At 44.1% G+C, this 25,719-nt stretch overlaps 1 protein-coding gene across 1 annotated transcript in view; it reads left to right on the top strand.

Annotated features, from left to right (window-relative positions):
- Positions 1 to 25,719, top strand: part of DNAH11 (dynein axonemal heavy chain 11) — a 3,642,058-nt gene that overhangs the window by 1,136,304 nt on the left and 2,480,035 nt on the right. The window contains exons 19-21 of the mRNA XM_078663510.1: positions 255 to 477; positions 2,584 to 2,700; positions 2,787 to 2,873. Of these exons, the coding sequence (XP_078519636.1) occupies positions 255 to 477; positions 2,584 to 2,700; positions 2,787 to 2,873 (427 nt within the window). The remainder of the gene's footprint in view (positions 1 to 254; positions 478 to 2,583; positions 2,701 to 2,786; positions 2,874 to 25,719) is intronic.

Raw genomic sequence — 25,719 nt, 5'->3', positions numbered from 1 at the left:
GGTAAACTATGTTAGTGGACCCATAATGCCTTTAATTTAATTTACTTCCTTGTGTGTTATATTTTCATGTTGCATTTAGTACGGGACACTGAGAACTTTGCCTTTGTGATGTCTTGGATACCATAGCAAAACTGAATTTGACACACCGTAATGAAAACTTTCTATATAGCTGAGTTTTCTCCAAATCAATGCAACAAAATTGATTGTGACTGGCTCAGGTTTAAAGCCTCTATTTTTCATTCCTAAATGAATAGCTTGGCTGACCTTGAAGACTTCATACATATCACGGATGCAGGCCTCCAGAGGCAGGTCCAAGATGGAGATTTTACTGGACTGACTGAGATCATGGGGCATCTTCTGGCTGTGAGAGACAGACAGATAGCAACTGATGGGCTATTTCAGCCTCTGAAAGAAACCATTTCATTGTTACAGACATATGGACAACAGCTACCTGAAGAAGTTTACAACCAACTGGAGGCGAGTATATGTACATACCAAACAATCCCATCATATATTGTCATTGGTAGCCCTCTCACCCGTGTCAAGTTAATCCATACAAAACATCTAGTTAAAGTTCACTTAATGCATTAAACTGACCTGCACATTCTTATTTTGCACAAATATTTGACAAACATTTTTAGCAAAAACAACTTTATGGGACACCCTCCTGTCAGATAGCTCACAGAATGTGTAAAGATTGTTTGAGGCAACTCTGTCGGTCAATCATCTTGGATCAATCATCTTGCAAAGTGAAGGAATCTATACATTATGCATATTTAGACAATGAAGCAGTGCAATCTTTATTTAGGTCTTTTTATGTAGTGTGTGGAATAACAATTCCTTGAGGTTTGAATACATTTTTCAAACAATCAGACCATTGTCGCAATCAAACGTGAAATTAAGCTTAAAACTGACTTTTTTGTATTTGCTCTGATAATTGAACATAGCAAGCCACAGGCTGCCAAGCACTGAATTGGCTGGCGCCATTTTCAACATATCTGTATCAGTATATGAAACGGAACCTACTATTTAAATCTGAGAAGGTTTGATCGCAAGTTTATTTACCTAGAATATCTACCGCACAGATACTTTTTGAGAGACAGCAAGTGATTAAACTTAAAAATATTTAAAACTGGCTGCAAACCTTGCAGACTAAATTGGTGAGTACTGCATGAAACACATTCTAACTACTATATCTTCCGGAACAAGCTTTATCTATTAATTGAAATATTATTTATATTAATGTGTGTGCTCCTAATGCATATAAACTCTCATGTATCTCTTTATTTAGTCGCAAACATGAAAGACCTGATCAGGGCTGCAACCTTTGAAATTGTGGCATCATTGCCTTCCCGGTGGGCCCCATTAGTCGGACCACACACACACACAGCCTTCATGTTATGTGGTTTCACGATCAAATTTACAGCACAGTCCACGAACATCAACGAAAACACATCAAGCCAAACAAACATTCAGAGTTTATCAATTGTCTACTAACACTCACCACAAGAGTTTCTTAAAAGTTGTACGAATTAGAGCTTAATTTGTAATAAGCCTGTGGTCGAAACAATTAGCGGTCCTCGCTTCAAATACTTAGGTTTAGTAGACTTAAATCAATGTCATGACACTTTAATCTACTACCAGATGCTCCCTTCCTCTTTTTCTCACTCTTGCTGGGTTTCTAAGTAATTATGCCATCACCATTTCATTTTATTGTCATTAAGTACACCTAGGGCCTGATTTAGATCTTGTCGGACCGGTTAGTTGGTCACAATGGTAAGGGATATCCTGTCTGCTGGAATATAAACCTCATAGGAAATAATGAGGCTTATATTTCTGCGGACAAGATATTTGTCCCCATTGTGACGGAGTTGCCTGTCCACCAAGATCTAAATTAAGTTTGGGTGGTGAACTTCGCTCTGCTTGTGGTGCTTGCAGCGTTTTCTGCACTTTGCATTACACGGTGCGCGTGGAGTGCCCAAAAACTGCGCTCCGCGGAGCAGAGTTTTTTCCCTCGCTCACGTTCGTCAACGTCAAGTTGGCGAGCACAAGCGAGGAAAATCAACCTCCCGGCGAGATTTTTTTCTCGTAGCTGATCGTCAACATCAAGTTGGCGAGCACGAGCATGTAAAATCAACCTCCAGAGAGATTTTTCAACGTGGGCGGTCAGATTTCTCATTGCGAGTGGTCGCGTATGCTCACGTTTGCTCGCATTGAGAAACCATCCGTGCGCGTTAGGAAAGCTACCGCAGCTAATCACAGCGAATGGCATTTATTTAACGTACTCCGCCAACTGCGGAGCTCCGCGTAGCTCGGCTGAGATTTTTGGCACTTTGTGGGGTTGCAGAACTTCACCCAAGCTTAATCTAAATCAGGCTCTTAGTCACATATTCATATAAAGTCTTGCACATTTTACAGTACTCATCCTGTCTTTCATTCAAATAATTTTCACCTCCCACAAGCAATGGGGGAGTGGCAAATTGAGGATATGCGAGTATGGTGTGGTGGGAGGTACAGATAGCTTTGTGTTTGCTTGTATTGATATGAAGTCTTTTTAATATTACATATCATGTCCCTTAACAGGATTTACCAGAAAAATGGAACAATACAAAGAAAATTGCCATTTCTGTGAAGCATGAAGTTGCTCCTCTTCAAACAGCAGAGGTCTCCCTGATTAGGAAAAAAAGCATTTTATTAGACGTAAGAAAGTTTTTTACATCCAAAGGTTTTTTATAAATAAAATGAAGTTTTAGCAAATTATTTTTATCTGTATTTCGTGTTATCAGATCAAGCAGAATAAATTCAGACAGAAATTTCGGATGGAAGCCCCTTTCCAGTTTGATGCTGAGAAACCATACACCATGCTTGATAAGGTAGGAGCAAAGCGGATTACTCTGCATAAGTTTAGAAATTCAGTACCTTGGAAAGTTGCAAAATGTATGGTACAGAATGATTTTACATTGATAACTCGGTAAAACAGTCTATTATATGTTGCCTTAGGATGCTTCTCAGTAGTGCCAGAAGTAAGTATGAAACAGATGTATGTATGTCCCTGGCAAATTTAGCTAAACAGGTCTTAACAAATGCTCTGTAAGAATGTTATCTATAGCTTTTTTTTCGGGATATGTAATGGGACATAGTCTGAATACAAATAGGTTTCAAAACAGAAATACATGCACTTCCTTAGATACCTAAAAGAGAAGGGCAACAATTGCTGTTTATATTTTATTATTACTCTAAGCTTATATATTTACCCTCCAAATGTCATGCTATAAATGCTTTGATGTGGGTAGCTAGGCTAGTGACATTTACACTTAAGTGAAGTAGTACTGTAAACTGTTACAGGGTAGTTTCTTATTAAAAGTACAATCATGCCCACATTTTCAAACCAAAGTTGTCTTTGCTATATTTATTGACTACATATAGGAACAAGCATTTACAATGCAACGGTCTCGCCTTTGCAAAAGTTAGAGCTATTGGCATTGTAAATGACAAAATGTTTATTTATGTGTTGGTTTTGAAAACAGATACATAAATGGCATTGTCACTTACAATGCCAATAGCCTAATCTCTCGCAAATGCCACACACAAACACACAGACCCACACACACACAGACCCACACACACACACACACCCATACATGTTTATATCACTCTATGAAGACCAGTGAAAAAAACCTACATTATGAGGGCCACCCTTTCTGATCATCAGAGAATCAAAATGATCATACATTTTATGTTTATACTTTAATGACAGTATGAAAGTTATATCAGATTTTCAAAAAACGATTATGGGAATAGTTTTGAGACTTTCTGACATAACCCCCTTATGAGGACCGCACATGTCCCGTATCCAAGAGTTATGAAGACCATTTTTACACACTACATAAAGTCAGCAAACAGCTTTACGAGGACCGTTGTGTGTTTTTTTACAAGTCTGTTTATGAGGACCAGATTATATTTTACATATAGTGTCTTCCTATTTGGCACAGTATATATTTGTCAAAAAAAACAGTCTTTATTTGGATCCCTTTCGTATGTGACTGACAATTTATTACAGAATACATATGCATTTAGCAAACACTGCTTTCTTATTTCATCCAGCGAATATTTAACTGAACATACTGGATTTCAAATAGTGTATTGAGGGGCGTGGCCAAGATGGCGGGCTGAGAGGACGCTCTCCTCGTGTGCTCCCGAGACCCCGGAGCCCCTGTGCCGCCTGGCACCGCTGATCTCCCCCAGATCGAGCGGCGAACACGGCCGGAGCGAGCAGACGAGCGACAGCCCCACTTTGAGCCCCGGTGTCTCCTTGTTCATAGCGGCGCTGTGCCGGAGCGGCCCCCGGAGCTGGGTTGGCCTACCACGCGGCGGAGGGCTGTGGAGTCGGTGTCCGGATCCAGTCGGGGGTCCGACGTGGAGCTTCGGTGACGACACGAGGCCAGGCGCATCAGAGACGCACCCTTTGCCAGCGGCCGGTGAGACGGTCGGACGGAGTTCACCAGCCGGTCGGCGACGCGCCGGCTCCCGGACGGAGGAGGCGGGTCCAGCGAGGAACAGCTACGACAGCCTGGGGACCGGGCGGAGCGGAAGGCCTGGGCCTGTGCACCGCCCTTAGTGCCTTCTTTCTGGAGCCCCGCAAGATCGGAGGTAGGCGAGCCGCAGTCCGGCGGTCCAGCGGAATCCCCGGTGACCCCCTGGGCGCAGCGAGGTTGCACAGGAGCGGCCCCTGGGGCTGGGGTAGGCCGCCGAGCCAGCAGAGATCGAGGGCGGCCGCGGACCGGGGCCCACCGGTGGTCGGAGGTGGGGCCCCGGCGACGCTAAGGAGGGCAGACAGACTTGGTGTGCACTCGGCACACGCTGCCAACGCGGCTGTGAGACCAGAGACCCGGCGGGACAGCATCGCGCTGACCGACGACCCAGGGGGCTGGGCCGGAGGGAAGCTCCTACGCCAGTCCGGGGATTGATTGGGCCGGAGGGCCTGTACCTACGCGCCGACCTCGGTGCCTCCCCCCGGGGCCCCACGTGACTGGGGGTGAAGAGAGGAGGTGGAGAGACGCTCGGAAAAGCTTCGCTGTTTCTGCAGGCGACAAGTGACCCCCACCCCTGGCAAAATTCCGAAGAGATCCTTGCTGGGCCTGTAGCATGGAGGTGACGAGCGGCCTGTGGCCCTGGCCGGGGGGGAGCCCCTGCCTCCTCGTCCTTCTCTACACGGGCACGGGGGCCGACTGCTGCACTGGGCGCCCCCAGGGGTGGCACCCTTGGAGAAGCAGGACCCGCCTAGCCCCTGCATCGTGTGCCTTTAGACTGTAGTGAGGTCCGCTGACCTCGTGGGGATCAGGCCCGCGACGCCTTTTACTGTGGTACGGTGGTAGCGATCTCGACCCCTACAGACGTGCTGTGCAGCGGACGCTGGCCCAGAGGTGAGGAGGGTGCCCTGACAACGTGGTGCATTGGTTCTGCTAGGAAGGGGCACGTCACACAGTCTTCCCCTGTGGACTTTTCCTTTTGCTTTACGGAGAAGGGGGGGTGCCCTGCGGCTGGAGAGGGACTGCTGCGCCCATCCTAGAGACGACACTCCTGAGACACAGGTCGCTCTCTGACTAGGAGTTGACCGTCACGAGCCGCAGCGGAAGGAGCCTTTGCGTGACTCTCGGCCATACAGCGCCCAGCCGTTCGGAATTCTATAGGTGCCCTCCCTGTTGCGGCAAGCACCCCCCCCTCCGCGATGGCGGGCAACAGAGGGGGAAAGAAAGGTGACCGCACCTTGCCCGAGATGCTGAACAGGGGCGCCCCGAGGCAGGACAGATCCCAACCAGTACCGAGCCCCTCGACCGGCTCTCGTGGAGCAGAGGGAGGAGAGCCCCCGGTCACCAGGTCCTTTCTGGAGTCACTGTTTAGCACGCTCAGGGAGGACTTTCAGGCGCTGAAACAGGAGGTTGCTGGCGAGGTCCGAGAGGTGCGGAGGGAAGTCGATTCGCTTGGAGAACGGGTCGCCACCATTGAAGACGCTCATCAGGCCAGGGACGAGGAGATCACGCAGCTGCAACAGGAAGTACTACGGCTCAGGGATCAACAGATCGACCTGCAGGCCCATGCCGAGGATCTTGAGAACCGGTCCAGGCGCAACAACATCAGGGTCAGAGGCGTCCCGTCCAACGAAGAAGGGGAGGACGTCGCGGCCTACCTGCGGGGTCTGTTTCGGGATATCCTTGGAGAAGCGGAGGACTTTCCGGTGAGGATTGACAGAGCGCATAGGGTTGGGCCGCCGCGCCGAGCTGCGGCGCCGCCTCCGGATATCTTGGCCTTTCTGCCGGACTTTCCTCTGAAGGAGAGGATCCTCCGTGAAGCACGTCAGAAACAACCAGTGAGCTTCGGAGGTCACCAAATTGCTTTATATCACGATCTGTCCACCATAACGTTGCAGAAACGCAAATCCTTCAAAATCGCAACGGATTTCCTGAGGGAGCATGGCACGCAGTACTCCTGGGGGCACCCCTTCAGGCTTATTTTCCGGTGGAACGGAGCGCTGCATCAAATGAGATCCCTCCAGGACACGTGTGGAGTGCTGGGTATCACTGCTACGGATGAAGACACACCAGCGCCTCGCCGACGCACTTCTAGGGAGGGCTGGCAGACAGTTCGTCGGCGCCGGACCACACCTCAACCATCTAGGCCGGACTCTCCTACGATCAGGGCGGACATGGACAGCGCCATCAGGGAGGTATCCGGCTCCACTTCGCCTAGCGGGGTGGCCTTGACGGCCTGAGCATCATCCGGGGGGAGATCATCTTGGCGTCACCGGCGCTGCAGGTTTGAGGGTTCCGGGGGGGGGGGGGCTCCGGGGGAGCATTGAAGGTGGCTGGACGTCCACTCGGACACTTTACCACAGACTTGCCCGTTAGGGGCTGGACTGGGACACTGGGGATTTCCGTGAAGTTGGGGTTGTTGTTGTGGGGAGTGGGGGGGGAACTGGGTAGGTCTGAGGGGGTGAGAAGTGGGGAGTTGGGGTGTTTGGGGATGGTTTGGGGTGTGGGGATGGGGGGGGTTCGGGGTTCGGGTTGTGCCTCAGTTGTCTCATGTTGTGCTACTTGTGCTCTTCTGCCGCTTCACAGGGGTGGGGGGGGTCCACTCGGGTGGGGATTCGGTCTGGAGGCTGGGTGCCCGCTGAGGTTCCATGTAGCTGTTACTGTCTTGTCCTTTCCACGCTGGGCCGATGGGGGAGCTGTCGGGCTGGCTCTGCAGGGCTTTGGTTCCATCACGTGCTGCCTAGCTGGCTGGGACCTTCTGATGCTTCTGGCCCACCTGTCACCGACCTGTTGCTGCCCTTGATTGGTCCTCTGGGGCGCTTGTTTCGACCTGCTTTCCCGCCTTGTGAGGTGATAATGCATTCGGGCCCATTTACCGCTGTGACTCCACTATTTGTTCATGGCCCTGAGGATTGTGACCCTTAATGTAAAGGGGTTGAATAACCCGGTCAAGCGCAGGGCGATACTGTCCCTCCTCGAGAGCACCCAGGCGGATATCTGCCTTTTGCAGGAGACTCACCTCTTGGCCCGTGACTGTCCCAGGTTGAGGTCTCCGAAGTTCCCGGTTCAGCTTTTTTCCTCTGGGGCGTCTAAAACAGCGGGGGTCGCCATCTTGGTGTCTGGGAAGTTCAAAGGGGAGGTACTGCACAAAGTGGCGGAGCAGAAGGGGAGGCTCCTGGCTTATAGGGTTAGGATAGGGGGTTTCTTTTTCACGGTGGGCTCAGCATATAGCACTAATGATCGCCAGGATTTGTTTTTGCAGTCTGCCTTAGCTGACATCGCGACTACCCCAGACAGGCACATACTTATTGGCGGCGACTTGAATATGGTCTTTAATTCATCTTTAGATAGGTCCGCGCAGCGTCACCCCCAAACTGGGGAATTCTCGCAGCTTAGCGCCTCACACTTGGGGGACCTGGACATGCACGATTTATGGAGACACCTACACCCCACTTCTAGAGCCTACTCCTACTACTCTCACGCACATAGGACTTACGCCAGACTGGACTACCTCCTAGTGTCGGGACCGCTGGCTGCGCTGGCAACTGCTTCTGACATAGGGGTTCTCACGCTGTCGGACCATGCTCCGGTGTCGGGCTGCTTCCAGCTGCCGCCGGTAGCTCCTTCGCGCGGGGTCTGGCGCCTCCGAGATACCCTGTTACATAGGCGAGACGTACTGGCTAAGATTCGGACTGCGATTACTGGGTACCGGGAACACAACGAGAACGATGATACCTCCCTGGCGACGCAGTGGGCAGCCCTGAAGGCGGTGCTCAGGGGTGAGTTCATCTCTATCTCCTCGGCTGAGAATAGGGACAGACAGCGGAAGAGGGACGAGCTTACTAACTCGGTTCGGGAGCTAGAACTGGTGCACCAGAGGACGGGGGCCCCCAGAGTCTGGAGGCAACTCAAGGCGGCGCGGAAGCTTCTCTCTGCCCTGGACTTGGACAGGGCGGAATATGCTGCGCTACGCCTGAAACACGCATATTATACTGGTGGAGACCGCTGCGGCCGGTTGCTGGCGAATAAACTTCGAGTGCGACACCAGCTCCAGAAGGTCAAGGAACTGTCAGTGCCCGGGGGAGGGTTGGCCTCTGAGGACAGCCAGATTGCAGACGGCTTCCGCAGATACTATGAGGAACTATACGCCGGTGAGCCTCCCTCGGCCCAGGCCGAGACCGAATACCTCGCATCGGTCGACCTTCCTATACTCACGCCGGAACAGGCGGATCACCTGGAAAGGGATATCCGCCCGGAGGAGGTGATCGGGGCTATTTCCCGACTCAAACATGGGAAGGCCCCGGGACCCGACGGTTATACTCCACTCTTCTACAAAACATTTTGCCAGGAACTATCCCCACTACTGACGCGCCTTTTTAACTCCTTTGCAGAACCCGGGGCTATCCCCCCGGACCTACTGGGGGCGACGGTTTCGGTTATCCCTAAACCGGGGAAGGACCGTACTGAATGCGCGTCCTATCGACCGATCTCGCTGCTCAATGTGGACCTCAAGCTCTACACGGGAATTCTGGCGGCGCGTTTAGCGCCTCATCTCCCGGGATTGGTGGACCCGGATCAGGCCGGGTTTGTCCCGGGTCGGCAGACGGTGGACAACACCAAGAGGGTGATCCACGTTTTGGAGAAGGCCTCCCGGATCCCTGGGGAACGTATGCTGCTCTCTGTGGACGCGGAAAAGGCGTTCGACCGCGTGCACTGGCCCTACCTTGAGAAGGTGCTTGGCAAACTGGGGATGGGTGAGAAGTTCCGTACCCTCATCTTCAACTGTTACAAATCTCCTACTGCGACCGTGAGGGTCAACGGTTGCAACTCCGCCCGATTCGCAATAGAAAGGGGAACCAGACAGGGGTGCCCTCTATCCCCACTGCTCTTTGCTCTGTACATGGAGCCGTTTGCTCAGAGGATTAGGCGGAACCTGGCAGTGACGGGTGTCCGGATGGGGGGTTACATTCACACCATCAGCCTGTATGCGGATGACGTGATCTTCATGTTGGACAACCCGAAAGACGCGCTCCCTGCTTGTCTTACTGAGCTGGACGTTTTTGCGGCAGTGGCGGGGTTTAAAATGAACATGAGCAAGTCTATGGCCCTTGACGTCTCGCTGGCCTCCGCTACCAGGCTGGAACTACAAGAAAGATTCCCCATGCAGTGGTCTAGAGACCTGATCCCGTATCTGGGGGTACTGCTGGCGCCATCCCTACCTGCCATGGTCACCGCTAACTATGCGGCCCTAGGGAAGAAGCTAAAGGAGGAGTTGCTCCGTTGGAGCAAAGGTACGCTCTCGCTGTTGGGGCGCATCGCTGCTGTAAAAATGACTCTCCTACCGCAGGTGCTGTACCTATTTCGGGCCTTACCGCTGCAACCGCCGAAAGGGTGGATACGGCAGACCCAGGCCGACATCGCAAGATTTGTTTGGCAGGGTCGTAAGCCCAGACTCCGGAGAGCCCTTTCCACGCTGGCGCCTGAGTCTGGTGGCCTTGGCATCCCGGACTTGCACAAATACTTCCAGGCGGCGCAGCTGAGATACTTGGTAGAGTGGAGTAAATGGGAATCGGACAGACACTGGCTGTTTCAAGATCAGGCGGTGGCGGGTAGGACTCTACAGGAGATACCCTTCCTGCGCCAGACTCATCGGCCCCCTAATCTCTATGCGTCCTTAGTCACGCAGACCACGCTTCGGGTTTGGGATGTCGTGAGTGTTAGGAATTAGCTCACCACCTTCCCGTCGCCGCTCACGCCGTTGGCAGGGAACCCCGACTTCCGACCCGGGACGGAACCTGGAGCGTTTTCGCTCTGGCAAGCGGCCAGGTGCTGTGCATTGGTTCATATTTATGGCTCGGAGGGCGCTGTGCCGTTTGATGATCTGCGCAGGGAATACCATTTGCCCGAGACGGAACGTATGCGTTACATGCAGGTCCGCCATTGGGCGCTACAGCCGCAGGTGCGGGAGCTGGCCGATCGCAAACTCACTCCATATGAGATGTGGCTTGCGACACGTTCTTCGGACGCCAAGCTCATCTCGGACATTTATCGGCTCCTACAACCCCCCGCACACCACTTTTATAACCCCGGGAGGGCTCGCTGGGAACGTGAGCTGGGGAGGGCGTTGAGTCACAAGGAATGGGACGACATCTCCTATAGAGCACGGCACTCGGCATACCACACTGGTCTCACGGAGACCTTTACGAAGGTATCCACGTACTGGTATTACACGCCTCAGAGATTGCATGACATGAACCATAACATCCAAGACACGTGCTGGCGCGAATGTGGGCAAACAGGTACACTCACACACATTTTATGGGATTGCCCGTTGCTGGGTCCGTACTGGCAGGAGGTCCTAGATGAGCTGGACCAGTGCTTTGACATCGAACTGCCACGCCTTCCTGCCTATGTTCTACTGGGGTTACCCAATGGTTTGATGTACCCACTGCGATCTAGAAGGGGGAGACACATTGCGATCGCTTTAGGCTCCGCGATCCAAAACATACTGATATTCTGGCGCACCACCACTCTTCCCACTATCACGGGCTGGCTGCACAGGTTGTGGCATGTTTTGGGGATGGAAAAGATGTCCCTCACGGTGGCGGGGGAGGTGGACAAATTTGACGACCTGTGGCAACCTTTTAGAGTCCTGTTACAATCAGAGTTCAAGGAGATCACTTGTCCACGATATCTCAGGCTGATGCGATTGACTGCCCCGATCCCGTGATTGGTGAGGGGGGGAGGATGGGATGAGGGCGGGGCTTCTTGGAGGATATGAAGGGCTATTGGACACTAGCACAGGCACGGGGAGGGTGGGGGGAGTTTGGGCAGGGGGTGAAGGGAGTTGGGGGGGTGTTTTCTACTTTAGGTTTGGGATGGGTACATCATGTCACTTTTGCTCCTGATGGGGCTCTGTGGGGGTATAGTTGGTCATATTTTATTGCTGATGGCGTCTCTGATGAGAGTCTTTGCTTTGCATTATCGTGATTACCGTATTCCTTGTATGTATTGTTTTTCTTTGTTGTGGAAACGATAATAAAATGCTTTAAACCTAAAATAGTGTATTATTTAGACAATACCTTTAAAAAATAGTTCCTAACTGCTAAATATCCATCTTTTCACTGTGTTTCCCTTTGAATTTGTGTAGTTCTGCATCCTCAATTCAGTTGGTATTTTGAACATTTGCGAAGTGAAGAGCTGCTTTTCAGTTTCCAGCCACATGTGCTATTTTCTTAAAGTAGTAAAAAATGTAGGGCCCGGATTAAGCATTGTAGCACTTGTAAAACTGCAGACGGGATCTCCATCTCGTTTGTGAAGGTGTATTCCATTCGTCCAACTCTAATTATGGCATTTGACAATTTGTAAGTAAATTCTGTCCATAAATTGTGAAAATCTGGTTAAACGTCAACTTCAACATAAGAACTTGAGGTCGCTCAGATAAGACCTGGAAGGCAAGAGTAGAGCTGAACCTATTTTGATCTTTAAAATGGGGAAACATAGGTGTTTGTCTTTCAGTAGCTATGAGTTTTACACATGTTTAGGTGCCTGATATGTCTGTGCTTCTATTGCCATCATATGGATCATATCTTAGTGTGTGTCAAAAAAGTGTGATCTGTTATCCATCACAACAAGGACCATATGATATTGTGTGTTAAACATCTGACCCTATTCTCATAACAATTACCTCACCATTAGGTCTGATGCAAATTTGTGTTGTTATCAATGCTACTGCTATCAAGCATGAATTTCTTTTCTATTCAATAAGGACTATATCACTAGTATATTACAATTGCATGTGGTTGTACCATTCACACTGAGAAACAGATAATATGGCATGCTACAAGATTTTGTTCTTTGATACATCACATTGAGAGCCACATCAAGGTGTTTGTTAGTAATATGAGCGTGTGCCTATTCATCACAGAGGACATTTTCATACTGTCAGGGCTCGACAAATCCGAAAAATGGTACTAGTCCTGAAGGTCTGGTGCCATGGAAAATCCCCTCGACCTGACTGCAACCCACTTGACCTCCGTCTCTGAAAACGGAGCAAAAGTGACAAGATAACAAGATTTAAAGGCATCTTTATTGCTCAATCCCTTTGTGAGCAATAAAAATGCCTTCAAATTGTGTTATCTTGTCACTTTTGCTCTGTTTTCAAAGACATAGGACAAAAGTTAGTTTGATTTCCTACTCGCCAGAAAGGGCGAGTAGGACCTAAAAATAGCTCGTCCTCATCCATTCTCACTCGCAAATGCGAGCGGGCGAGTGGATTTGTCGAGTCCTGTGTGTATTGCAGGGTTGTGCATGCTTTAAACATCACCAGGAGAAAAATATTATGGAGTGTGTTACAAGTCAATGCTTGTTAGACCAGTCAGCCTTAGGGTGATCATCCCCAAAGCTTATTGCCTTCACCCCCACTATATTTATGAATTAGCTTTTGTTGGCCTTAGGACTGCTAACCAGTGCTAAAGTGCTTGTTCCCATTCCCTAAAACATGATAAAATTGGGCTACAGACCCCATTGTCACATTTAATTTATTTGCAAGTACCTAGTAAAGTGATATTGCATGTACACCCACAGCCTGTAAATTAAATGCTATTAGTGTCCCTACAGCACTTTTTGAGCCACCCACTTAAGTAGACTTTTTTTAACCTGTCCCTGGTCTGCCACTGCAGCTTGTGGGTGCAATTGTAAACTGCCATTTCCACATGTCAAAATAAACCTTTTACCAAGCATAAACCAATCTGTTGAGTACATATAAGTCACCTAAAGGGTAGGCCCTCAAAAGCACATAGGGCAAGGTGCAGTTTACTTTAAAAAGTTGGACATGTAGTTTTTAATCTGACATGTCCTGGTAGTCACTATTGCAAGGCCAGCCTCTTTCATAGCATACCATTGGGTACCTTATTACATTTAATAAGTGTTAATTTTTGATTGGGAGCAGGTAGGAAAGTCATGAATGGTATCAGAGTAATTTAAAACCATCTTGAATGGTAAATTCATATTTCAATCCTCAATTTTAAAAATGCCACTTTTTAGAAAGTTGGAAACAAGAAAAAGGTCTGGACGTACATTTTGGAATAAATACATTCATAAATAACCACCTTAGATTCTCAAGTAGTTATATTGTTTTCATTACACTTGTTATTTGTTCATTTATTTGTGGAACAAACAAGATGGATATTTCTTTCATGTCTTAAAGAAGAACAATTAGTACAAACATATATCAACAACACAATGGTAACAGTACTTTGGACATATAACAAATACTTAGGAAATGGCCAAACATGACAAAACAATAGACCAGTCCTTATTTTAACATAAAGAACAATGGCGGTACAATTCAGTTATGTGTTTCACTACATACACCTGCCATAACCAGCGACGCAGTTAAACAGTTACACCAGGCCTAAATGTCCTGTTTGTACTCGGTATGGGTCGGTTGATTGGTGGTGATTATTGCTGGCTGGGTGGGGTCGACACATTTCAGAACCCTATTTGATTTCAGGGTTCTCCTCAGGACCAGGACCTGGTCATTCACATTTGAGGTGAGGGAATTCTCACGGGTGATGATGCCTTATGAACTCAAGGGGTGTGGTCCTTTTTCTCTTGTGTCCAGAAACGACCGCGGCGGTTGCTGGTGCTTCAATATGATATTCACGCTTCAAAATAATTAGATGATGACAGGGGGGACTTGTTAATGGCTTTCAAGCTGTAGCTTTGTGAATGGTTCTCATGGGGGCCTCACATGGTTCTTCTCCTCATGTACGATGTACATCCCATGTGAAGCGTATGATTTCTGGCAGAACCCGTGATGCATTGACATTTTTGTGCAGTGTAATGCGGGCGGTGGGGAACACAAGTATTTCAAGGACTTCCGCATTGTTGGCATACCAGGGAGAGACGAGGCAGCAGAGGAGGACCTCGATCGGGAACTTATAATTGAAGGAGCTGAGCCCTTCATTGAAAGACTCGCGTTCCCCACCGCCGGCATTTCACTGCACAAAAATTTCATAAGGCTGCCTTAAGATGCTTGATAGAGGTAGGACTGTACCCGATTCTGAGTGCACTCCTGACAGAGATTGTTCCCCTTAGGTGCTGATAAGCAGGAGTTGTTTTTGATAGTTTAGTCCATTAAAATGATTATATCACATTTCATATTGCAACATTGTGCGCTATTAAATCCTTTATTGAAAAAGCATCATGAATCAAAGCAGGGTCATGGTTGCGGGGCGGCGTGGCGGCTGCGCATGGTGTGCTGGGATGACAGGCATTGGATTTGTTATTTTCGGGTGGCGTTTCTCAATGTACCCGTGTCGAGTATGTGCTTTTCATTAATTATACAAGTTTAGAAACTTAGTAGAACTTAAATGTTTATCTGTTATTAAGATAAATATTTATATATATTTTTGATGACCCTATATATTGTGATCATGTGAAAGCATAAGGTAAATCATGCACTTGTGTTAATTTATTTACGTTGCCTAGACCTATTTATATCAGGCCTTCTTCCAAAGGTTCTGGGCATCGTACAAGGTCCAACAAAGTCTTTTCACTATGTTTACTCATATGTGAGCTTGGTGTTTATAGGTGATAGGGTATAATCACCACGTATGTATTGGCTTTGAGAAAGACCAGTTTGGTTGAAACGCGTCAGCCGAATAAAACTTTCTTTGGAAACCTTAAAAAAAAAAAAGAACCAGCAGGGTCACAATCATAACCTTGCCAGTGGTTTCCTCCTGCCCTCTAAAATGACCATAGCTTTGAGTGTTACAGATGTGTTGGTATGTTATATATGTGAGCTACTATTATCATACTTTGGATCAAGTCATGTTGTGCATCACAGCAGTTTGATTTTATCCATCACAATGAGGACCGCATGATGTTGTGTGTTACACAACTGAGCTTTTTCCTATCACTGTGATGACCACACGACTAGGTCTGTTGCAAAATTGTGCTAGTACCTAAAGTACTGTTACCAAGAATTAACTACTTTCCATAACAAATAGGAATATATCTCATTGTATGTAACAAATTAATTTGTGTTTATCAAGTGCAATGAGCGCTAGATGCCATGACAGATTTCAAGATCCCTTGCTTTGATACATCACATTAAGGAGCACATCATGCTATCTGTTACAACATGAGAGATTGTCTATTTATCATAGAAGGCAATTGCATATAGTTTTACATGGATGTGCATGTTTTAAATATTACAAGGAGGGCAATATCATGCAGTGCACTACAACTGCATGTTGGTTTATTTCTTCATTTGTAATTAATCGCAGAGACTTTGTGATGTGCTGGCATACAATAACAAGGCTACCATAGGATTCTTAATAGAAATAGACCAATTCCTCATTACAACTGTATTCATGTGAGATTGGTCCCATCTGGTGTCAATAAATATGATTTGTTTAAGACTTTTAGTCCATCAAACTCATAACGACATCACAGTGCATGTTTTAACTCTCTGTGATATTACACCACACTCTGATAAAAAAAAACTCTTGCGTGTTTTTATCCATCAAAATGAGGACTACATTGTGGTATGCAATTCAGATGACCATGTGTGTAAATTGTGAGGTTTTATACATTGCAAAAAGGAGCATAGCAAAGCACATGTTACAGTTTTCTTTTGTGTTTCTAACATGTAATAGACACTGCCGCAACTTTACATGTGTATCAAGCATATGAACCTTTCTTATGGACACAGAAAACCATTTCATATTTTGTGTATCACAAGAAGGTGCTCTTTTATGCTTTACAATTACTCCTATATAAAGGTGGCTTATGCTCCTATGTGCACTTATAGGTCAAACTGAGGACCATGTTAAATTGTGTGAGACAGGGTTGTGTACCTTTATCTGCCACAATTAATATTGTGGTACCTATTACAGAGGTTGGCGTTTTTATCTATCACAATGAAGACTGTATCAAGATGTGTGTCACAATTGTGTGTTTTTATCCAACACAATGAGGACCACACTTTGGTTCATTTTAGACATGTGTGCTTCTGCTAACACAGAGTCACATCATGTTGCATTGAACACGTTCATGTTAATGTAGCTTCATTAGAAGTACTACATTAATGCGATTTAGTTTTATTGCACATTCCATTAACAGTAAGCTTCTTTAACATTATGTTGGGTATTAGTAAAGCGTTTTTATCCATCACAATGAGGACTGTATCAAGATGTGTATAACAACTGTGTGTTTTATCCAACACAATGAGGACACATTTTGGTGCAGTTTAGACAAGTGGGTTTCTTCTATCACACAGTCACATCATGTTGAATTGAACAAGTTCATGTTAATTTAGCCATCATTAAAAGTACGACATTAATGTGAATTAGTGTTATCACATATTCCTTTAACAGAAAGCTCCTATGACATTATGCTGTGTATTAGTAATGTGTATGATCTTAAGTAACTAAAAGAATCTATATTGTATTGTATCTTGGAAATGTGTGCACTCATCCATCGCAATGAGGGCTCTATACAGGCCTGGTCCCTAGGACATGCATCATCCAGCCAATCGACCATCATAAAAAAGCACAGGTGCTAATGTGCACAGGTATACATTTACACTTGCAAAGAGATGACTAGTGAATGTGAGTAAATACTTCTGTGTGTGGGGTTAGTGATTTTTCAGAGGGCTTTGTTGTTCTGCAAAGTATTTGTGTGCCTGCAAATGTGCTACTTTGTAACTGTCCACAAACATTTCTTCAGCCCATTCCAACCCAGGGAACAATCTGAGATTCACTTCTAACACGTGCCAGATTAAATCTGTTTACAGGGTTGGAAGTGGAAGCATTCAGACAAAAAATTGGAAATTGCATAGATGAAGGGATTATTCCATAGGGGAAAATGTTTTTAAAATGTTATTACTTCTACTTGCTTCAGAATATTTCCCAAAATCTAAGCATGCAAACTTGTTCAAGGGAAAATGGAATTCTCAAAAGAAAATGAAGACTACCCCTTGAAATACATCCTCTGTAGCTGTATGCTAACTGTCCCCAAGACAACCTTTGTGAATTAAAAAGCAGCTTGCTCATGTAATCCAAAATTATAATAAATGTAGCACTTGGTGTAGTGAATTGAGTAAATGTAAATGTAAATGTATAGTATTTAAATAGCGCACTTCTACCCAGAGGCCTCGTAGCTCTGTATTCATACCGCTGTGGAACCCATCCTGGCTTTCCTGTGAAATGTCCACTCCTGGGCACCCCCAAGGTGAAGCCAGGCATCCAAGCGCTGCTGGGGCTGTTGTGGAGATTAAGCAAGCTATTGCCCAGAGTCACAGAGTGGGAGCAATGATTAGACTAGGCACCGAGGCGAGAATTATCAGGTCCGGGGAAATGGAACCCTGGTCCCGGGCCAGACCTCTGCATCAGGGTCTGCCGCTCTAACCATTGAGCCACGCTTCTCCAGTAAATGATAAAGGGGTATAATGGTGTTTGTCTATATGAATCACAGCAGGGTCACAATCACAATCTTTCCAGTGGTTTGCTCATACCCTGCACAATGACCATAGCTTGGAGTGTTACAGGTGTTTTGGGGTGTTATATAAGTGAGCTACTATTATACTTTGAATCGAGTCTTGGTGTGCATCACAATTGTTTGTTTTTATCCATCACAACGAGGACCATATGATGTGTGTTATACATCTGAGCTTTTGTATATCACTGTGAGGACCACCCCACTAGGTCTGTTGCACAGTTGTGCTATTATCTAAGCTATTGTTACCAAGAATGAACTTATTTCCATGACAAATAGAATTATACTACATTGTATGTTACAAATTAATTCGGGTTTATTAAGTGCAATGATCACTAGATGCCTTGAAGTGTTACACGATTGTTTGCCTTGATACATCACATTAAGAAGCACATCATGCTGTCTGTTAGTAATATGACACAATATCTATGTATAACAATAGACAATCTCATACAGTGTTTTACAAAGATGTGCATGCTTAACCATCACCAGTGGGGCAATATCATGCAGTGCACTAAAACTGCATGTTGATTTACCTCTTCATTTGTAAATCATTGCAGAGAATTTGTGATGTGCTTGCCTAGCATCATAAGGCTGTCTTAAGATACTTCATAGAAACAGACCTGTTCCTCATTAAGACTGTATTCCAGTGAGAGACTGGTCCTCCCTGGTGTCAATAAATATGAATTGTTTAAGAACTGTAGTCCATCAAACTCATTACAGCATCACACTGCATGTTTTAACTCGGTGTGCTATTATACTGCACCCTAAAACAAAAACACAACAGTGTTTTCATCGATCAGAACGACGACTACATTGTGGTAGGCAATTCATGTGACCATGTGTATAGCATGTAAGCTTTTATGTAATGCAAAAAAGTGCACATCATGGCGCGTGTTACAGAATTGTGTTGAGATTTTTAACATATTATAGATTCTGCCACAACTTTATAAGTGTATCAATCATATGAACATCTGTTCAGGACACTAAAAACAACTTCATATTGTGTGTCACAACATTGTGTTCATTTATGCTTTGCAATTGCTCCTATATATATGGGGCTTATGCTCCTATGTGCACTTTATAGGTTAAACTGAGAATCATTTTACATTGTGTGAGACAGGTTTGTGTGCATTTGTCTGCCAGAGGAAATATGCTGCCTATTGGAGAGGTTGGTGTTTTTATCCATCACAATGAGGACCATATCAAGATGTGTGTCACAATTGTATGTTTTTATACAACACAATGAGGACCATATTTTGGGGCATTTTAGACAAGTGTGTTTCTATCACAGAGAAATATCATGTTGCATTGAGCAAGTTCATGATAATGGAGCTATCATTAAAAATACCACATTTATGTGATTTATAGTTTTCGCATATTCCTTTAACAGAAAGCTCCTTTAACAGTAAGATGCTTTAACAATATGCTGTTTAGTTGTCATGTGTATGATCTTAGGTAACTCAGAAAACTATATTGTATTTTATCTTGGAAATGAATGCATTTTTCCATCACACTGACTGCTCTATGCAGGCCTGGTCCGTAGGAAAGCAATTTATCACCATCACAACAAAACCCAAGGGCTAATGTTGTGTGCCTTTATCTGCCACAGGAAATAATATGCTGCCTATTACAGAGGTTAGTGTTTTTATCCATCACAATGACGACCGTATCAAGATGTGTGTCACAACTGTGTGTTTTTATCCAACACAATGAGGACACATTTTGGTGCATATTAGACAAGTGTGCTTCTTCTATCACAGAGTAACATAATATTGTATTGAAACAGTTCATGTTAATTTAGCCATCATTAAAAGTACCACATAAATGTGAATTAGTGTTATCACTTGTTCCTTTAACAGAAAGCATGTATAACATTATGCTGTGTATTAGTAAAATGTATGAGCTTGAGTAACAAAAAAAACTATATTGTATTGTACCTTGGAAATGCATGCACTTATACGTCACAATGACGGTTCTATACAGCCTGGTCCATAGAACATGCATCATCCATCGAACGATCCATCACAAAAAAGCACAGAGGCTAATGTGGACAAGTACATATATACTCTTGGAAAAAGATGACTATTGAATGTGAGCAAACATTTTTTGTGTGTGGATAGTGATCTTCACAGGGCTTTGTTGCTCTGTATAGTATTTGTGTGCCTCCAAATGTGTTACTTAGTAACTGTCCACAAACAATTATTGAACCCATTCCCACCCAGGGAACAATCTGAGATTCACTTCTGACAAGTGCCGGATTAAATCTGTTTCCAGGATGGGAAGTGAAAGGAATCAGACTAAAAATTGAAGATGGCATAGGTGAAGGGATTACTTGACAGGGGAAAATGTTTTTCAAATGTTATTACTTCTACTTGCTTTGTAATATTTCCAGAAATGTAAGCATGTAAACGTGTTCAAAGGAAAATGGAATTCTCAAAAGAAAATGAAGGGTACTCCTTGAAATACATCCTCCTTAGCTATAAGCTAACAGTCCACAAGACAACCTTTGTGAATTAAAAAGCAGCTTGCTCTGTATCGCAAAATGATGATAATAAACGAAGCACTTGGTGTTGTGAATTGAGCCAATGATTAAAGGGTATGACGCTGTTTGTCTACATGAATCGCAGCAGGGTCACAATCACAATCTTTCCAGTGGATTGCTCATACCCTGCACAATGACCATAGCTTGGAATGTTACAGGTGTTTTGGGGTGTCATATAAGTGAGCTACTATTATACTTTGAATCAAGTGTTCGTGTGCATCACAATTGTTTGTTTTTTTCCATCGCAACGAGGACCGTATGATATTGTGTGTTACATATCTGAGCTTATTTCTAGCACTGCGAGGACGACACCACTACGCCTGTTGCAGAGTTGTGCTATTTTCTATACTACTGTTACCAAGAATGAACTTCTTTCCATCACATATAGGATTATATTACATTGTATATTACAAATTAATGTGCGTTTATTAATTACAATGTTCACTAGATGCCTTTAAGTGTTACAAGATTGTTTCCCTTGATACATCACATTACGTAGCACATCATGATGTCTGTTAGTAATATGAGACAGTATCTATGTATAACAGAGGACAATCTCATGCACTGTTTTACAAAGATGTGCATGCTTTAACCATCACCAAGAGGGCAATATCATGCAGTGCACTAAAACTGCCTGATGGTTTACCTCTTCATTTCTAATTCATTGCAGAGAATTTGTGATGTACTTGCATACCATCATAAGGCTGCCTTAAGATACTTCATAGAAACAGACCTGTTCCTCATTAAGACTGCATTCCAGTGAGAGACTGGTCCCCTCTGGTGTCAGTAAATATGAATTGTTTATGATTAGTAGTCCGTCAAACTCATAACAGCATCACACTGCATGTTTTAACTCTGTGTGCAATTACACTGCACTCTGAAAGAAAAAAAATCACATGCATGTTTTTATGCATCAGAATGAGGACTACATCGTGGGAGGCGAATATTCATGGGACCATGTGTATAGCATGTGAGCTTTTATGTATTGCAAAAAAGGGCACATCATGACGCATGTTACAGAATTGTGTTGAGATATTGAGATTATGCTCCTATGTGCACTTTAAGGGTTAAACCGAGGACCATATTAAATTGTGTGAGACAGGTTTGAGTGCCTTTATCTGCCAGAGGAAATATGCTGCCTATTAGAGAGGTTGGTGTTTTTATCCATCACAATGAGGACCTTATCAAGATGTGTGTCACAATTGTATGTTTTTGTCCAATGCAATGAGGACCATATTTTGGGGCATTTTAGGCATGTGTGCTTCTATCACAGAGAAATATCATGTTGCATTGAGCAACTTCATGATAATGTAGCTATCATTAAAAATACCACATTAATGTGATTTATAGTTTTTGCATATTCCTTTAACAGAAAGATGCTTTAACAATATGCTGTTTAGTTGTCATGTGTATGATCTTAGGTAACTCAGAAAACTATATTGTATTTTATCTTGGAAATGAATGCATTTTTCCATCACACTGACTGCTCTATGCAGGCCTGGTCCATAGGACATGAATTTATCACCATCACAAAAAATCCCAAGGGCTAATGTTGTGTGCCTTTATCTGCCACAGGAAATAATATGCTGCCTATTACAGAGGTTAGTGTTTTTATCCATCACAATGAGGACCGTATCAAGATGTGTGTCACAACTGTGTGTTTTTATCCAACACAATGAGGACACATTTTGGTGCATATTAGACAAGTGTGCTTCTTCTATCACAGAGTAACATAATATTGTATTGAAACAGTTCATGTTAATTTAGCCATCATTAAAAGTACCACATAAATGTGAATTAGTGTTATCACTTGTTCCTTTAACAGAAAGCATGTATAACATTATGCTGTGTATTAGTAAAATGTATGAGCTTGAGTAACAAAAAAAACTATATTGTATTGTACCTTGGAAATGCATGCACTTATACGTCACAATGACGGTTCTATACAGCCTGGTCCATAGAACATGCATTATCCATCGAACGATCCATCACAAAAAAGCACAGAGGCTAATGTGAACAAGTACATATGTACTCTTGGAAAAAGATGACTATTGAATGTGAGCAAACATTTTTTGTGTGTGGATAGTGATCTTCACAGGGCTTTGTTGCTCTGCATAGTATTTGTGTGCCTCCAAATGTGTTACTTAGTAACTGTCCACAAACAATTCTTGAACCCATTCCCACCCAGGGAACAATCTGAGATTCACTTCTGACAAGTGCCGGATTAAATCTGTTTCCAGGATGGGAAGTGAAAGGAATCAGACTAAAAATTGAAGATGGCATAGGTGAAGGGATTACTTGACAGGGGAAAATGTTTTTCAAATGTTATTACTTCTACTTGCTTTGTAATATTTCCAGAAATGTAAGCATGTAAACGTGTTCAAAGGAAAATGGAATTCTCAAAAGAAAATGAAGGGTACTCCTTGAAATACATCCTCCTTAGCTATAAGCTAACAGTCCACAAGACAACCTTTGTGAATTAAAAAGCAGCTTGCTCTGTATCCCAAAATGATGATAATAAACGAAGCACTTGGTGTTGTGAATTGAGCCAATGATTAAAGGGTATGACGCTGTTTGTCTACATGAATCGCAGCAGGGTCACAATCACAATCTTTCCAGTGGATTGCTCATACCCTGCACAATGACCATAGCTTGGAATGTTACAGGTGTTTTGGGGTGTTATATAAGTGAGCTACTATTATACTTTGAATCAAGTGTTCGTGTGCATCACAATTGTTTGTTTTTATCCATCGCAACGAGGACCGTATGATATTGTGTGTTACATATCTGAGCTTTTTTCTAGCACTGCGAGGACGACACCACTACGCCTGTTGCAGAGTTGTGCTATTTTCTATACTACTGTTACCAAGAATGAACTTCTTTCCATCACATATAGGATTATATTACATTGTATATTACAAATTAATGTGCGTTTATTAAGTACAATGTTCACTAGATGCCTTTAAGTGTTACAAGATTGTTTCCCTTGATACATCACATTACGTAGCACATCATGATGTCTGTTAGTAATATGAGACAGTAGCTATGTATAACAGAGGACAATCTCATGCACTGTTTTACAAAGATGTGCATGCTTTAACCATCACCAAGAGGGCAATATCATGCAGTGCACTAAAACTGCCTGATGGTTTACCTCTTCATTTCTAATTCATTGCAGAGAATTTGTGATGTACTTGCATACCATCATAAGGCTGCCTTAAGATACTTCATAGAAACAGACCTGTTCCTCATTAAGACTGCATTCCAGTGAGAGACTGGTCCCCTCTGGTGTCAGTAAATATGAATTGTTTATGATTAGTAGTCCGTCAAACTCATAACAGCATCACACTGCATGTTTTAACTCTGTGTGCAATTACACTGCACTCTGAAAGAAAAAAAATCACATGCATGTTTTTATGCATCAGAATGAGGACTACATCGTGGGAGGCGAATATTCATGGGACCATGTGTATAGCATGTGAGCTTTTATGTATTGCAAAAAAGGGCACATCATGACGCATGTTACAGAATTGTGTTGAGATATTGAGATTATGCTCCTATGTGCACTTTAAGGGTTAAACCGAGGACCATATTAAATTGTGTGAGACAGGTTTGAGTGCCTTTATCTGCCAGAGGAAATATGCTGCCTATTAGAGAGGTTGGTGTTTTTATCCATCACAATGAGGACCTTATCAAGATGTGTGTCACAATTGTATGTTTTTGTCCAATGCAATGAGGACCATATTTTGCGGCATTTTAGGCATGTGTGCTTCTATCACAGAGAAATATCATGTTGCATTGAGCAAGTTCATGATAATGTAGCTATCATTAAAAATACCACATTAATGTGATTTATGGTTTTTGCATATTCCTTTAACAGAAAGATGCTTTAACAATATGCTGTTTAGTTGTCATGTGTATGATCTTAGGTAACTCAGAAAACTATATTGTATTTTATCTTGGAAATGAATGCATTTTTCCATCACACTGACTGCTCTATGCAGGCCTGGTCCATAGGACATGAATTTATCACCATCACAAAAAATCCCAAGGGCTAATGTTGTGTGCCTTTATCTGCCACAGGAAATAATATGCTGCCTATTACAGAGGTTAGTGTTTTTATCCATCACAATGAGGACCGTATCAAGATGTGTGTCACAACTGTGTGTTTTTATCCAACACAATGAGGACACATTTTGGTGCATATTAGACAAGTGTGCTTCTTCTATCACAGAGTAACATAATATTGTATTGAAACAGTTCATGTTAATTTAGCCATCATTAAAAGTACCACATAAATGTGAATTAGTGTTATCACTTGTTCCTTTAACAGAAAGCATGTATAACAATATGCTGTGTATTAGTAAAATGTATGAGCTTGAGAAACAAAAAAAACTATATTGTATTGTACCTTGGAAATGCATGCACTTATACGTCACAATGACGGTTCTATACAGCCTGGTCCATAGAACATGCATCATCCATCGAACGATCCATCACAAAAAAGCACAGAGGCTAATGTGAACAAGTACATATGTACTCTTGGAAAAAGATGACTATTGAATGTGAGCAAACATTTTTTGTGTGTGGATAGTGATCTTCACAGGGCTTTGTTGCTCTGCAAAGTATTTGTGTGCCTCCAAATGTGTTACTTTGTAACTGTCCCCAAACAATTCTTCAGCCCATTCCCACCCAGGGAACAATCTGAGATTCACTTCAAACAAGTGCCGGATTAAATCTGTTTCATGGATGGAAAGTGAAAGGAATCAGACTAAAAATTGGAAATGGCATAGCTGAAGGGATTACGTGACAGGGGAAAATGTTTTTCAAATGTTATTACTTCTACTTGCTTTGTAATATTTTCAGAAATGTAAGCATGTAAACTTGTTCAAGGGAAAATGGAATTCTCAAAAGAAAATGAAGACTACTCCTTGAAATACATCCTCTGTAGCTATAAGCTAATAGTCCACAAGTCAACCTTTGTGAATTAAAAAGCAGCTTGCTCTGTAATCCAAAATGATGATACTAAACAAAGCACTTGGGGCCATATGTAGGTATAGAAATACCGGTCGGTAACGGCCGATTTCGGCCGTTACCGACCGGTATTTGGCTTTTGAGATGTAGGTGGGTCTGAATTTA

Source organism: Lissotriton helveticus, chromosome 10, assembly GCF_964261635.1.
Source record: "Lissotriton helveticus chromosome 10, aLisHel1.1, whole genome shotgun sequence".
In the NCBI taxonomy this organism is placed as follows: Eukaryota; Metazoa; Chordata; class Amphibia; order Caudata; family Salamandridae; genus Lissotriton; species Lissotriton helveticus.
This window is presented reverse-complemented; position numbering and strand designations above follow the sequence as displayed.